Source organism: Telopea speciosissima, chromosome 3 (genome assembly GCF_018873765.1).
Source record: "Telopea speciosissima isolate NSW1024214 ecotype Mountain lineage chromosome 3, Tspe_v1, whole genome shotgun sequence".
NCBI classification, from domain to species: domain Eukaryota; kingdom Viridiplantae; phylum Streptophyta; class Magnoliopsida; order Proteales; family Proteaceae; genus Telopea; species Telopea speciosissima.
The window spans coordinates 34,304,059-34,320,245 of NC_057918.1; the positions used below are offsets into that span (position 1 = coordinate 34,304,059).

A 16,187-nucleotide genomic window follows, 5' to 3' on the forward strand; every position below is an offset into this window, starting at 1 on the left:
ACACATGGTATAAATCATTTGATAATGTGTTCAAGATTCGATTCTTGCACTGGTATTCCGCTTGAATCTAAGCCATCCTTTTGCCCTCCTTTTCAGGATCATTGCTTTTTTTCGGCATGGGTTCAGTCAAGGCAAACACCACCACAATTTGGGCTAAAGCAAACAACATCATTTGCCTCCATCGTTTAAAGTTTTGACCTCCAAACTATTCGATTTTGTCAAATTCAGAGACAATCCTCATCTTACCCAAATCCTAGATAAGTTTCATCACCAACGGGATAATATTGGTGGGAATTGAGTCAACGGTAGGGAAAAAAGGAATCTCCTTACCATTGCGGTTAACAGGAACTTCGCCTTCTTGGTTGTTGATTGCTCTTTCAATACTGTTGTTTGAAGAATTTTCTTCGTTGACAGCTCCATCAATGGTATTGTTGTTCGATGCATCACCCTTGTTGCGTACAACTCCAAGATCAATCATGAGATCTTATAACAATCAATTACCTTAAACTTGTTAGGTAATTGTATTACAATTCATTACAAACAATTGAAATAACTCAATTTGTAATATAAAAGCTTAAGCAGTAGAAACTAGGCTATAGTTACTTTGACCTTTGGCTGAAATGAGAAGACCAAAACTTAAATTTGATGTTGAGTCACACCCGTAATAATTTGAACAAGTTTGAGGTTGAGTCACACTTGTGGTGCTACCTTTAAGGTAATTGATGCCTCCTACTGCCAATGATTATTTTGCACCACTATCCCAAGATAAAACAACCTCCAACTAGAAGATAAAACAGTTCTTCTAGTTCCTTAAAAGAGTCAAGAGCTTCAGCACAGCAACCCTCTAACCTTACACAGATTTAGAATAAAAGAGGAAAAGAAAAATAAGACTTTATGTGATTGTAAAGTATGGGTATGGATGTGTATCAAGATGTGTTTTGCAATGCATTTGGTTGGGTTTATATAGGCTCAAAATCAACCTTTGCACACCCTTGGAATCCCCAATAATAATCATCCATTAGTGACTAATTTAATTGGAGAATGAGACTTATGGACATGAATTGAAAATTAATTTCTAATTTATGGCTATTCCCCCACTAAAGACCATGAAAGGCCTTAAAACCCCATAAAGGGAAAGACATAACCTATGGCTATGAATTGAGAATTAATTTCAATCAATATTCTTGACCCACCTTCTCACTCATAGTGCTGACCATGAATGGACTTTAGGGTACCCATAAGATGTTACAACCCTTTGGAATTGAACCATTACTTCCTTGATCACATGGGTCCCACACCATAACAAAGCAATCAAAACATTTTTTGAAACTTAAAAAATAAAATATATTTTAAATATTTTAAATCTAACAAAAAATCTAGGGTTTCGACCAAAACTCGATGGTTTCGACATGTTTCAACCATATTTCGGTAGTTCAACCTGAATACCTATATAAGTGTCATTTATCCCCATCGAAATTTGAGAAAACTTAGTTGGAAACTAGGACAAACACTTATATATGCTAGAAATCAGGCCAAACACTTATTTAGGCCTAATATAATTGAAGTATTACTTAAGATATTATTCATAAATAAGCTAATACCCCCTATTTGAATCCAATAAAAATAGTTAAAAAATCAAATTCTAAAAGGATAAAATGTCAACCCTCCAGTTAAAGAACAAAAACTAGATTTTTGGCGGTAGGTGAAATTTTTAACTTTCTAATGCAGGATTTTTTCTCAAATATAAAAACTTCATAAATCTTAATAGGGAAAATTACATACCCCTCCCCTGTACGTTGCCCTAATTACACGTTCCTCCCCTTAGTTGTCCCACCTTATATACGATTCCTCTGTAGTTTTTGAAAAATTACTAATTCCTCCCCTGCCGTTCGCATCTGTCTGTCAAGTGTTGATGTGGCATGGTTAGATTTTTTATAATACCCAAACTAACCCTTGGTCATTGTGAGATGACCTTTTTACCCTTCTTCTTCTTCTTCCTCCTCTTGCAACTTCGTCCCCACCATGCTCCTATAACCTCTGATTTTGACATTGAATCAAACTTTCTGAACCCAACAATACCCTTCTTCTTCTTCATGCTGCAATCCCACCCGCCCCCACCCACCTCATCATGGAATTGGTTGTGCCTCGTTCTTCCATCCTCGGCCAAGCTAGAGCTCCCGACATAGCTCGAGCTGACGTCCATTCAGACTCCTCCAACTGCAGCGACAAACTCAGCAAATCGGCAACGTTTCAGAAACCCTAATCTCAGAGAAGACACTATGGAATGTGAAAGCCACCTACCATTCGGCAATGCCAAGGACTGTGTGTAGGTCCCTGCGAAGCTCATCGAAATCGCAGATGCTCAACATGCCCTTGATTTCATGTATCCAAGTTCTATACACTGATTCCATCCTTCAATAAATTGGTAAAATCATTTGGGAATGGAAGAACGTTTGAATTAGAATATTAGAGAAAGACCCTTAAATGAAAAAGAGATATAATCAAAACCTTAAATAATTTAACAAAATCCCAATTGTGAAGTACTTGTCGGCAGATTCTTGAACTTTGAAGCCATCCGAAATCCTTGATTTTCCCAATCTATTAAATCTATTTTAGCTTTCCACAAAGGTTTTCACAGCAAGGGATTACATTTGAGAGCTTGATTAACATCCCATGAAATCGAAGAAGGAAGAAAAACACAGACTGCCCAGATTGAAGAAACTAACCTCAAACCCCCTTTCTCTGTGCCCAAAACCGGCAAAATCCCCACTGGAAACAAAAACCTTTTTTCCCCTCTTGAGATCATAAGCTATATGGTCTATTTCACTGGAATGAGTAGCAGATCAACAAGTTGTTCGAGTCATGTTGTTAATCAAATTTCTAGCAGCTGTAGTGATGGCGGTGGCGATGGTGGTGGTGGTGGAGGAGGAGGAGGAGGAAAGAAATGGGTGTTTTAAGGTTGAAGATGATGAAAAGGGTATTATTGTAATTCTACTTGTGGTGTTTTAGAACAAGGGTAATATTGTCTTTTCAAACCATTAACTAACAATACCTTAACACCGTCAGCCAAAAGGGGTCAAAATGTAAGGTGAGAAAATCAAGGGGAGGAATGTGTAATTAGGGCAAAGTACATAGGAGGGGTATGTAATTTTTCCATCTTAATATGATAAAACATTGTTAAAAACCAAAAGTGTGTTAAAATATTAATTTGTTTTGATGTCTAAAATAATATTTTCATTGAGTGATTTTAAACAGCATTCGTGCACACCAAATTAAGTTTGACCAAAACATAACACTTTCATTATAAATCAGATTTAAGTAATCTTGGATTTCTTTCAAACAAAACCAAGATTGCTTAAATTTGATTTATATTGAAGTGGTTATATTTCGATCAAACCTTATTCGATACAATGTCCAAGAATAATATACATTATCAAACTTGGATCAAAACCACAAGTATTAATTTTAGTGTTCTCTATGTGAAACTAATGGATTGAGCTTAAAATGTTAAAAATAGGTAGCACAACAATAATTAAGGCAAAAAATTAATTTCTGAGCCTCAAAACCAAGGGTCAAGTTAACATGAGAAAATTCCAAATTTCGATCAAATCGAAATCAAGACGAACTCGGTTTCTGACTTACTGAAAACTAGTCGAAACCGAGCTTTAGAACCTTGCTATTATGGCGTGCGAAAGTTAGATCGGAGGAAACATCGTCAAGCTCGAATCCCAAATCAAATCTCAGCTAAAAGCCGAGACCAGGAAGCAAGCGAAGAGAGAGATAGTGAGAGTAAGGGTGACTAAGCTCCCAGCGTTTTCGCAGGAGTAACGCCTCCTTGCTTTTTAATTTATTTCGGGGCGGATATATGAGCATGTCTATCTATTCATCTCTTTCTGTTCTCCCCTTCTGCTCCAACTCCCCTAACCTCCAACGTTGCCGTTCTCATCTTCTACCTTCCACTTCTCTCCTTACACCCTCCAATTACTCCACTACGAGGCCTTCGATTACTACTCAGAACTTACTTTCCAAAAATCGCAAAGTGGACATCATTTGCTGCTGCTCGATGCCTGTCGTGCAGGTTTCATCGCCACAGGTTTCTCCTCTTCGCTTCTTCTTCTTCCACTTCTGTTTCACGGATGCCAATAATCGTATCATTTGGTTACGTCTGTAATCGAAAATTCGGTTTATCAATTGAACTTTTGTAAAAGCGGAACATTTATCTTACTTCACAAGCCTTGCAGTTGCAGGGTCTTTTATCATGCTCCAGAGCACTCTGGGTTACAAGATCTTTAATTGCGTGGAATGTGGACGTTGGAAACGGTTCTTGCTATCTATACGCCAGTAGAACTGCGGACTTAGTTCTTACAGACGACGGTGTTCAAGGTTCGGAACTCGGTGTCCTCGTTAATTCCTCCGGATAGCATAGTATCGACATTCTATTGATTGACTGGGAGACAGGTGCGATGATTTGTTAGGAAACTATGCTCACTGATCCTGTTGTTCACTTCTACAGGTGAGGATGTGGTGATTAATCTCGAAGAGGACAGTGGTGGACTCCCATTAAATGTGCGCAGCTGATTTCTTTGCACAAGACTAGCAAAGTTTGCATACCATTCTTTATTATATATATATTTTTTGTGGTGAATAAATTATTCATGAGAGAGTGTTCTTTGTGGGGGGAGCATAGGAGGATGTTATGTGAGATGCTTCTACCAGCTATGAAGGCTGACTGGTTGTCACTGACAAGCTGGTCAAATCACTTATTTAATCTTGTTAGCATGGACTTTGGCAATAAACTTCTAAAAAAGGTTGCACAGGGAGATGGTCGTAAGTCAGTCATAATGGACGCACCTTCCTTCTTAGGAATGAGGCAAAGGAAGGAGTGATTGATACCCTTGATCTGACTTGGGTTGTAGAAAAAAATGGCCTTGATAAGATCTTCTTTAATAATGTCCCAAGAAAAAGAGAAAAATCCCATATTGAATCCATCTGCCCCAGGGACTCTGTTAGCCTTTTGAGAGTGAACAACAGTTATAATTTCATCCTCAGAGGGATTGCTAGAAGGGAATTGATGAGATAACTGGGGATGAATTTGTTGAGGAGGTTATCAGGATTGGAGCCAGCACAAGTTCTTAGGTGTTTGCTTCAGTATGACCTTCTGCTGGATGTATCACAAAATAAGAAGTCTGTTAGGTTCCATTTATCTAAACGGAAAATAATTTAATGGAATTTTATAGGTAACAAAATAACAGAAACTGTTTCCTCAAATGAAATACAAAAATTGGGAAAAACTCCCAGTTTAATTTTTTGGATGTTCTAAACCACCCCCCCCCCCCAAAAAAAAAAAAAAAAAAAAAAAAAAGACGAGAGAGAGAGAGAGAGTAGCGGTATCTCAGACAATGATACTGTTCCTAACATCCCCCCCCCCCCCCCCGGTGCAGAAAATCAACTGTGCCAGGATACACTTCCTTGTCATGTACTCTGAAAAGAGCAAATGGCAGAGAAATACAAAATAAGCTAACTAACTAAATTGATAATTCAGGGAATACTTTTCTGTTGAAAGAAATGTAGCCCCAGCAAGTAATAAACAATAGCTGATGTTTAACTGTTTCTATGCCATATTCTGCAATTCTTCAGGTAATAGAGAAGTTCCCCCACATCTGTAACTATAGAGCTTTTAAAGTCCCATCAACTGTGGATGTGAAGAGCCTCCTCAAATGCCAGTTAGCAGTTGCCCCTTTTCATGGTAAGAAGTGGTGACCTTTTCGATTGGTTTTCTCTTACCGTTATTTATGAAGAAAGGCAGGAGAGATGTATTTAGTCTACAGCTGTCATGAATCCCTTCCTATCCTGGTCCATTCTTGGCCTCTCAAGGCATCTGTTTTGGCAACCAAGACTATGGTTACAGTTATGTTTGATCTTGGCCTCTCAAGGCATCTGTTTTGGCAACCAAGAATATGGTTACAGTTAATGTTTGACTTTCTCATTATAACTACTGATAGCTCTTAATGCTTTATCTGCATTAGTATTAGGTATGATTTTCTTTGATTTTGAACTGATGTCCATTTTGCCTACCAAAAAAAAAAAAAGAACTGATGTCCATTTGGCTTACAATTTCAAGTTTTTTCCTATTATACAGCTGATGGGCAATGCATCAGTGCTACTGGTTTACAGTTACCTGGTGTTTTAGATGATTTATTCGCATACAGTGGTCCACTTGGTGCTGTTTTCACAGAAGAAGCTGTGTCACTTTACCTTTGGGCTCCTACTGCTCAAGTACTACATCTTCTGAAATTCATATACTTCACTTGGCTTTCTGTTAGCTCTCCCCTGCAACCCCCCAATCCCCAAAGAAGGAAAAGTCATGTCTTTTATCCTTTGTCCATGAGAGCAGGTAGTACGTGCTTGCATCTATAGTGATCCATCAGGTGGTACTCCCTTGGAGAGTGTCCTGCTAGAGGAGGACAATGGCGTTTGGAGTGTGAATGGACCAAGAACTTGGGAAGGCTGTTATTATGTCTATGAAGTCTCTGTCTATCATCCTAGCACTTTGCAAATTGAAATGTGCACAACAAATGATCCATATGCAAGAGGGTATGGTGTTAATCTCATTAAACCAAAACTAGTTCAGAAAATAGTTTAGGTGTTGCTGAAGTTTAAGGCATTTTGTCTATCTTCACATGCATTTATGTAATTGCATGCATGCATATTTTTGTGTTCATACAATTTTTTACTGTCATTGAACTGGTGTTGATTGTACTTGCATATGAATATTTCATATTGTGTTGATCTTTTCATCCTTTTGGACTAGGCTGTCATCGGATGGCATGCGGACATTGTTGGTCAATCTTGATTGTGATACTTTAAAACCAGAGGGGTGGGATGAATTGGCAGATGAGAAATCTATTCTTTCTTCTTTTTCTGACATCAGTATTTATGAGTTGCACATAAGAGATTTCAGGTTAATCTTTTGCCCCTTGTTTTTTATTTATATTTTCTTTTATCTTCTGTACATAGTATGTCTGATATACTGTTATGTTAACATACTAACATACTGCTGTAGATTACTTATCACTCATAATCTATTTTACGTACATTTTAGATGTTGAGGATGGTGTTGAGTAAAGGTAGAAACAAAGCCACCACGGTATGCCTTTCCAAAGAAGTTCTGGGCTTTGTTGGCACTTGGGAGTGGTGAACATGGCTTTTGCTTACTCTGACTTTTCTGTCTTACTTTATCCTCAATTCCTCACACCTTGAATAAATGTACGAGATGGATCTTCCACACAAGGGTTGAGCGTCATTTGAGAAATCCTTGCTGTTACTCTATTCCAAACATTGCTTAGGATACTTTTGTTGATTATATGTGCTCAAAGCCTGAAACCTGGTTTTAAATGTCAATCCTTTTGGTTGAATTCACTTAAAGTTTACTTTTAGCTTTCTATACCTATTAATATGCACTGTTGCAACTGCAGTGCCAGCGATCAGACTGTGAGACCTGATTTCCGTGGTGGTTATCTTGCTTTCACCTCTCAGGTAGTTTTTGGTCTTATGAGCCAAAGTTCCTGATCTAATCATGAAGTCCCTCAAAGTACCCTTAAATATTATTTAAAGACATCCTCAATGTACTATTATGTCTTGTAATTATCCTTTTATTGGACTCATTTTTCTTGTCTAGGATATGGATTGTCAGAAGTTGTTGCATTACTATGTTGAATTATTTTTATTATTAATCCTTATTTGCATTGATAGGTGTTAGAGTTTATGTTGTAAAGGGTACTTTTGTCACTGTCGGTTATTAGTCATGTTAAGTTGTAATTTTGTCTTTTGTTCTTTTTTTCCTTTTACCTCCCTAGGGAGGCATGTGTAATTTCAAGAATGTGTTAATGAAGAAAATAGGTTAGTGGAGATGACTCTCCCTCACAATCGATTCTCTCCCAACTCTTCCTCTCTTCTCCTTCTTCTCCTTGCTGTAAACCCTTGTTCCTTTGCTAGAATCAATCCATTCTCCATTTCTAACTTGGTATCAGAGCTGGTTTGAGAGTCAACCAAGCTCATTCGTTGTCCTCACCTCTCTTTGGAACCCTAGAAAGGTAGAGGGTTCCATTAGAGGCTATATACTATGTGAAATACTGCACATAATAGATCCAATTTAGTCATATTAGTGAAATTAACATACAATGGATGGAGTTTAGAAGCTGCCGCAGTGGATTGAAGAAGTTTGAAGTTCAAAAAGGAACCAGTCAGGTTACCGCCAGCCAGTCACTATTTTGTTCGATTCTCTCTCATCTCTCTACCATTTGAGATGAGACCAGGTGTATTTGGATCGCCCCGGGGTATTCTTTAAGATCCCCAAGTACTCGATTAGTGAAAGGAGCTGGTTGAGGAGCACAGCTCCACACTTTGCTGCCCCACAGGTACCGCCAGGTTGTGTTTCTCTCTCCCTGTGTAAATGTTATTGGCTGTAATGAGTAGAATGGTTAGTTAGTTGAAGGTTTCCACTATTTGAATGTCATTGGTTGTTATGGACTGAAGTTATGGTGCATATTATGTTCTTCCTTTGGTTATCATCAAAAAACTGCTCTCGGTTTGCTTGCTGTTGGGTATTTTTGTTGCTGGTTTGCCACCTTCTTTGGGTGGAGTGTACTCCCCATTTTGTACAAGGTACTACATTGATTTGTTGAGTACTTGCATACCATGGCTACTATGTCTGGATCTGAATCTGAGGTCAGTGGACCTTTGGAAGCTTCAGATAGTGTTTTGGGTGGCACACTGTGACTCCATTTGATAACCCCAATACTCAAATAGCTGTTGTGAAGTTGGATAATACCAACTATTTGGATTGGGCTCATTCTGTGAAGCTGTCTTTGAGAAGTAGGGGAAACTGGGGTAAATTACTGGTTCTATCAAGGCGCTTGAAATGACTGATCCAGGATACCTGATATGGGAGACTGAGAATTACGCTGTTATGACTTGGTTGATTTTCTACATGATACCTGAGATAGGTAGGAGATTTATGAGGAAGGAGACTGCAAAATAAATTTGGGATAGTGTCTCCAGGACATTTGATCGAGTAGGTGATTCAACAAAGGTTTATCAAATCCTCCAAAAGGTCATCACTATGAAACACGTTTTTTTTTTTTTTAAAACCCGAACTTAACTGGGACCCAGGCCAGCCCCAAAGCTTTATTAAATCAACAAAGAATAATGAATACAGGGGGGGACATTCCACCTTACCCCAAACCCACCAAAACAACATTAGACTTTAAGGACCGGCAGGTCCTCCCTATCTTCCTTAATAATCTCTTGGAAGGTTCCTGTGGGTAAATTACCCTGCAGGAACGTGACCATAGACCCTGTCTCACAAGCTTGCTTGGCCAACCAATCAGCAGCCCTGTGGCTTTCTCTAAACACAAACTCCACTGTCGCCTGAGTAGCCTGTATGAGCGCTAAAACCTCATTGAACCAATACCACCCTTTCCAAAGGCTGCACCTCCGAAGGAGCACCATATTAACTGTGTTGGCTGAATCTGAATTCACCACTACCTCTTTGAACCCCATCTCCTGGCACAATCTAAGGCCATCTCTCAAAGCTCTAAGTTCAGCTTGAGAGTTTGTGCACAACCCGTAGAAGTTAGAGAACGCTGCCAAGGCAACTCCACCCGTATTTCTGATCACTCCTCCTCCCCCCCCCTCTCCAGGGTTGCCCCTGCACACCCCATCCACATTCAGCTTAACTGAATGGGGGGGGGGGGGAGGGCGCCAGAAAACCGGAAGGGGGCGCGGACTTTTAGCTGGAGCTGCCTCAAGCACAAAACATTGCAGGATTAATCTGTCTCTAACAGACCCCCCCTTTCTCACCTTCGCCGGCATAGGAAGCTCTTTTACCCAGGCTTTAATGCGAGCCATAATTGTGACTGCTGTGCGCCTTTGTTCATCATGCTTCCTGTTATTGCTTTCCCTCCAAAGCTCCCAAACAATCAAGGATGGCAGCAACCCTGTAATATAAGCACCGAGGCAGCGTCTGCTTGCCAATGCATGCCACTGGGTAATCCTACTTCTAACATCCTGGGTTGGAAGTACCTCAATATCGAACAGCCGAGAAAAAAAAGCCCACACCTTAGCTGCAGTTCCGCCCGAAATCAAGCAGTGGTCCAATGTCTCCATTCTAGGCTCTCTGCAGCACAGACACTTGGAAGCCATCGGGACCCCTACCGACATTAAGGCATCATCGGTTGGGATCTTCCCGTTCAACAGTTGCCTCGTGAAGAAAGCCACCTTTACAGGAAGGGATTGGTTCCAGACCCAGTTAGCATATGGGACAGCAGGCGACACGCTTCTTATTTCATTCCAGGCTGATCTAACCGAAAAGACACCATCACTTGCAGGAGTCCACACCAGAACATCCTCCCTAGCAGAGAGGCAAAAATCTCCTGATGAAATATCATTCCTGATCGTTGCGTTATCGATGTGGTTCAGAAAGTCCTGTTTCCAAGAGCCATCCTCTTCCAAAGTGTCTTTAAGGCGTAGATCCACATAGACCTGGAGGCCATTATCAATTGCATCAATTAACGGACCAGCCCCAGACCAGTTATCTAGCCAGAAGAAAATCTCCCCCGACCCAAGAAGCCAGCGAGATCTGTCCATCAACAGCCCTTTGTAGGCCAAGGCATTCCTCCATGACCTAGACCTAACCCCTGTCGGAACCATCAGGGATATATGAAGGCCTTTAAAGAACTTGTCCCTAAAAAACTCACTCCAGAGAGAGTGGTTAGTCAAGACCCTCCAAATGCCCTCGAGCCTCAACGCCAACCCCACATCCTCCAGTAACCTCACTCTAAGTCCTCCCTCCTCCGATGGCCTGCACACCTTCTGCCAGCTGACCCAGTGCCTCCGCCTTGCCCACTCTGTGCTTCCCCAAAGAAAGTCGGCAAATATGCCATATATTTTCCACAACACAGCCTTCGGAGGATCCATCATGGCCAAGACATGAATAGGTATAGAGGAGAGGACATGTTTTAAGAGGGTGGGCCGGCCCCTTGCTGAAAGCAGCTTCCCTTTCCACCCTGCCACCCTGCTACTGATGCTGTCCACCAGCTTATCAAAGAAGTTAATTTTCGCCTTGCCACAGAAGAGAGGAGCCCCTAGATAGGTAATAGGCAGCGTCCTCTGCGGAAACCCCGAGATCGTAGCCACCATTCTGGTTTGCGACTGCGTAGCCCTGGACCCAACCACAAAACAACTCTTCTGCTTGTTGACCAGCTGCCCCGAGGATCCTTCGTACCTGCTAAGAAAACCCATGATCAGCTTTAACGAGCTTTTCAAGCCCCTGGTGAAGATTATGGTGTCATCTGCAAATAGACTATGGGAAATCCCAGGACACCCTCTAGGGAGTCTAAAATACAAAGCATGCCCCTCAGTGAATAGCCCCTTCAGACCTCTACTCAACACCTCCTCTGCCAGTATAAACAAGGCCGGCGAAAGCGGATCCCCCTGTCGCACACCTCTGGAAGACTTGAAAAACCCAGACTGTTTGCCTCCAAGGACAACAGAGAACCAGCAATTCTCTACTGTCTTCTTGATCAGAGCAATCCAGCTGTCATCAAACCCAAACTTTGCAAGGACCTCCCAAAGAAAACTCCACTCCAGCCGGTCATACGCCTTGGCCATGTCTAGTTTGAGAATCACATTACCGCCCCTAGCTCTCCTGTTCAGCTCCTGGGACATCTCCTGCACAATGGCAATGTTGTCATGAATACACCTTCCCTGAACGAAAGCCCCCTGCTCCTCCGCCACCAATAGAGGCAGGACCTTTGCTAGCCGGGTAGTAATGAGCTTCGCAATAATCTTATAAGAAAAGTTGCACAAACTGATGGGCCTCAAATCCGCCATCACCTCCGGATTGTCTTTCTTCGGCACCAAGACCAAGTTGGCAGAAGTAAAGCTTCTAGGCAAGTCCCCTCCTTCAAAAAACTCCTTGACCGCAGCCCACACGTCATTACCCACAACCTCCCAACATGAAGTAAAAAAATACCCCGTGAAGCCGTCTGGGCCTGGCGCACTGTCACAGGATAAAGTAAAGACTGCGTCTTTCACCTCCTCCACTAAGGGGGTCTCCAACAGCATAGCATTATCAGCATCCGAGACCAGCGAGGGGAGCAAAGAACTCAAATCCTCGTCCACCACACTGCCCTGAGCAGTAAAGATCTCTGAGAAATGGCGCACTGCGTCCTCCTGGACACCCTCCACCCCCGAAATCCACTCTCCGTCCGACCCTTTTATCCTCTGCACCCCTGTCAACCTCCTCTTGACATTGACCGTGGCATGAAAGAACCTCGTGTTCCGATCCCCCTCCTGAAGCCAAGTGATCCTGGACTTCTGCCTCCAAAATATCTCCTCCTGCAATAAAACCTCCTGCAGCTCTGTCTTGGCAGCCCCAAGCAAATCTCTAGAGGTGTCATCAGCCCTCAAGTCAAACTCTGTTTCTGCCCTGAGAACCGCATCCTCAGCATCCCTAACTCGTTGATGTATGTTTCCAAACACCTCCTTATTCCTACCGCGCAGGGCTATACGAAGTCTCTTGAGCTTCAAGTACAAAATCCCCAGAGGTGAAGCCACCACTGGCTCTTCCCATTGACCCTTGACAAAGTCTTGGAAACCTAGATGTCTGAGCCACATCTGCTGAAATTTAAAACCAGCCCCGGTGCCAGGGCCAACCACCCCAAAAGAGAGGCCAAGCGGAGCATGATCCGAGCAGGTCCTGCTGTAATGTGTCACTGAATACCTGCTAAACGAATTCGCCCAAGCCGCATTCACCAGAAACCTGTCCAGCCTAGCCATGACCCTACTAGAACCAGCTTGGTTATTGGACTAGGTGAACATACTACCACTGTATCCCGCATCAATAAGTGTTGCTTTGTTACAGAATCTGCCAAATTCCTCCAAAGACAAGGAGCACACTAGCCTGCTGCCCACCTTCTCTAAAGAAGAAGCAACCGCGTTGAAGTCCCCTCCAACCGCCCAAGGTAAGGAAACCGAAAGAGAAAAGGCTTCCAGTCTCTCCCACATCTCCCTTCTCTTCAACCTCGAATATAACCCATGAACAAAGGTAAGGACATAGGAGCCTGCCCCACCCCCTCCACATTCAACCGTGAAGTACTGCCCATGCTCCTCAACCACCCTAACTTGAAGTGTTGATCTCTAAAAAATCCATAACCTGTCTGAAGTGTATACTGCATCCATTCCTATCCGCCTCCTCACTAAACGTGACTTGGTAACTTGAGCTTTTGGCTCAGCAATTGCCACCATCTCAACCTTGTGCAAGCTTACCAGTGCTTTCAAACGCCTACAAGTGGGCTTGTTTCCAACCCCGCGCGCATTCCAAAAGATGCAACTCATTGAACAGAGTTAAGGGAGACAAGTGCCGACCTCATCGATCTTGTTACAAGCCTCTGGGCCCCATCAAGAGCTCTCCTCCCCGTCCTGGCCTTCCTGATCTTCTTCCTCTTGTACACCAAGGCTGCATTCAAACAAACAGGTCGCTGCTGCAAACGCCTCCTCGCACCATGGCCCTCTGGGGCAGACACAGGCTCTACCCCTGGAGGCCTCTCCTGGCCAAGCGAATCACCCTCCCGTATCTCAGGCAGCCTCTCAACTAACTTGCTCACCCTGCCCGGAAGGGTGGCCTTGAAGGCCCTCAGACTGTCCAACAACGCCTCACGGCTTGCCCCCTCCTGCCCTGTAGCTGGCGCCTGCTCATCATCCCTTGACCCTGCTGGAGCCACGCCCCCTTCAAAAAAAGGCTCAGTGCCCTTGCAAAGAGAAGACGACAAATGTCTATTCCCTGCTCCCACTGAGTTACAAGACTCCTCAGGGAATTCCAACACCACTGTCTGGTCCCTTTTGGCTTCAAGAGGCTGAGCCCTTTCGGCTTCAACTGTTATTCCAGGGAGCTCCCCTTCCTCTGCAACGCGAGGGGTGATCATCTCTTCTATCTCGACAACAACTCCAGCGCTAGGCGCCGCTGGACACGCCAAAGCAGTGCAGCCCTCTGCCTGCTCCTCCCTAGTCTGCCGCCTCGTCAGCTTCTAACGGCCCCTACCCCGCCAAGGTAACCCCGCAGTCCCCTGGGCAATAGGCTCCTTGACCTCGCGATCCAAACCAGACAAGGTACCCTCGCCTCAAGGAATAAAAACCCCTTCTCCAAAACAAATGTCGCCTCTGCCGTGTTAAGCCCCACCGCAGGAACCTCAACTCGCACCCCTGCCGGTCTCTGCCTCAGCACTTTTCGGCAAACATCTTTAACATGGCCAATTTTCGAGCACGCAGAGCAGTATGAGGGGAGCCTCTCATACACCACCGATTGGAAGAAGCCATTCGCACCACACCCAACCCAGACCTTCTCAGGTAGAGAGTCTCGCAGGTCCAATTTCACACACACATGGACTGCCACTGTGCTTGTGCAGTTCGTCGTGGCTCCATCCACCCTCAACACCTTGCCAATAGACCCTGCAATCGATTTCAAAAAGTTTCCCTGGTACAAATTTATTGGCAGCCCCGACAGTGAGATCCACACTGGCGCTAATGGAGATTCCCATCCTCTAACAAATTCCGCAGTCCACTTCATAAAACGGAATCGAAATCCCTGAATCTGCAATCTGTTCCTTCATCCGGACTCTTACAAAATCATCACGAGCAATAAACGGCAAAGACATGGCTAGGGTCGAGAGTCGAAACCATAAAATCTCCTTGCAGATGAAGCACCTTGCGAATCGTTTCCTTAATAACGAACAGGGAGGGCTTCCCATAGCTGCACTTGGCAACCAGGGAAGTCGCAAACGCCAACACTAAACGATTCAATTCCTCCTCCGAGAAGAATACAGCAGGGCTTCCATAAAACGATGTTGGTTTTTTAATCTCGACTGAGGCAGGTGGCAGCGACATCGATTTGGAGACCACAACAGCAAACGTAGATGCCCCACTAAGGCCCACTCCAAGCCGAGGTGGAAGATCAGGGGGCCGATCCTCCCTAGGAGGGACCGCCATGATCAAAAACCACGTGAACTCCAAAACCCTTATCCTGCGCCTTCAGAGCCAAACTTTATCTGTATGATCTTCAAACCGTATAGTGTACCCAACTTCCTCTCCTAGCTTAACACTCATCTCTTCAGCTACCCTTGAAGCAACAGCCTGGACAGCCAGCCGTCTTGGCTGTGTGCAAGCGATAACTCTTCCACTCTCAGCCCAACCTGCTTCTTTGAGGAACTGAGGAATCTGAGTGGTTTTACCACTACCGGTCTTGCCAGCAATAATGGTGGTGGCGTGAGTCTCACACTATGAAACAGGTTGACCGAAGCATTTTTGACTATTATAACACTGTTATTGGTCTTTGGGAGGAATATGATTACTACAGGGATCGCCATTTGACCAATCCAGAGGATGAGGCAAAGTTATATAGGACACTTGAAAAAGAACGTGTCCTTATTTTACTTGGTGGACTTAATCTGGAATATGAGCCAATCCGACTGCAAATCTTAGGGCAATCACCTCTTCCATCCATCCTTAGATGAAGAGTGTAGCTACTTACGAAGTGTGGAGACTAAAAGAGTATCTATGGATCCTGCACCATCCGTGGAGAGGTCTGCTCTCACTTCTAGTTCTCACAGAGATTGGCGAGGTGGGGGGAGAGGTCAAGGGCCACCCCGTGGAGATAACAGAGAAAGATTAAAATGTGACCATTATGGGAAGCTGGGGCACACTAAAGAAAGATGTTGGGTACTTCATAGCCAACCCCTGATATGCGTTGTGGATGCACTGGTTCGCGTGGTGGTAGGAGAGGGGGTGCTAGAGCCCACATTGTAATCGTTGAGACTGAGTCATCTGGACTACAGACTGACCCTGATTATCTTTACAGAGAGGATATTGCAGCAAAGGTTTATCAAATCCTCCAAAAGATCATCACTATGAAACAGGGTGACCGAAGTATTTCTGACTATTATAACACTGTTATTGGTCTTTGGGAGGAATATGAATACTACAGGGATCTCCATTTGACCAACCCAGAGGATGAGGTAAAGGTATATAGGACACTTGAAAAAGAACGTGTCCTTATTTTACTTGGTGGACTTAATCCGGAATATGAGCCAATCCAACTGCAAATCTTAGGGCGATCACCTCTTCCATCCATC

The 16,187-nt window shown here is 43.6% G+C and overlaps 1 protein-coding gene across 7 annotated transcripts in view; it reads left to right on the forward strand.

Moving 5' to 3' along the window:
* The first annotated feature begins 3,813 nt into the window (after positions 1–3,813).
* LOC122654486 (pullulanase 1, chloroplastic) overlaps positions 3,814–16,187 on the forward strand; it is a 125,260-nt gene continuing 112,886 nt past the window's right edge. For 6 of the 7 annotated variants that reach the window (XR_006331918.1, XR_006331919.1, XM_043848599.1 and 3 more), the window contains exons 1-8: positions 3,814–4,093; positions 4,242–4,383; positions 4,514–4,566; positions 5,638–5,746; positions 6,140–6,276; positions 6,395–6,594; positions 6,812–6,961; positions 7,476–7,536. Coding sequence is in view for 5 of the 7 variants with exons in the window: in XM_043848599.1 (XP_043704534.1) it covers positions 3,866–4,093; positions 4,242–4,383; positions 4,514–4,566; positions 5,638–5,746; positions 6,140–6,276; positions 6,395–6,594; positions 6,812–6,961; positions 7,476–7,536 (1,080 nt within the window). In the remaining 2 variants the exon portion in view is untranslated. The remainder of the gene's footprint in view (positions 4,094–4,241; positions 4,384–4,513; positions 4,567–5,637; positions 5,747–6,139; positions 6,277–6,394; positions 6,595–6,811; positions 6,962–7,475; positions 7,537–16,187) is intronic. The other variant, XM_043848598.1, reaches the window with a different exon arrangement.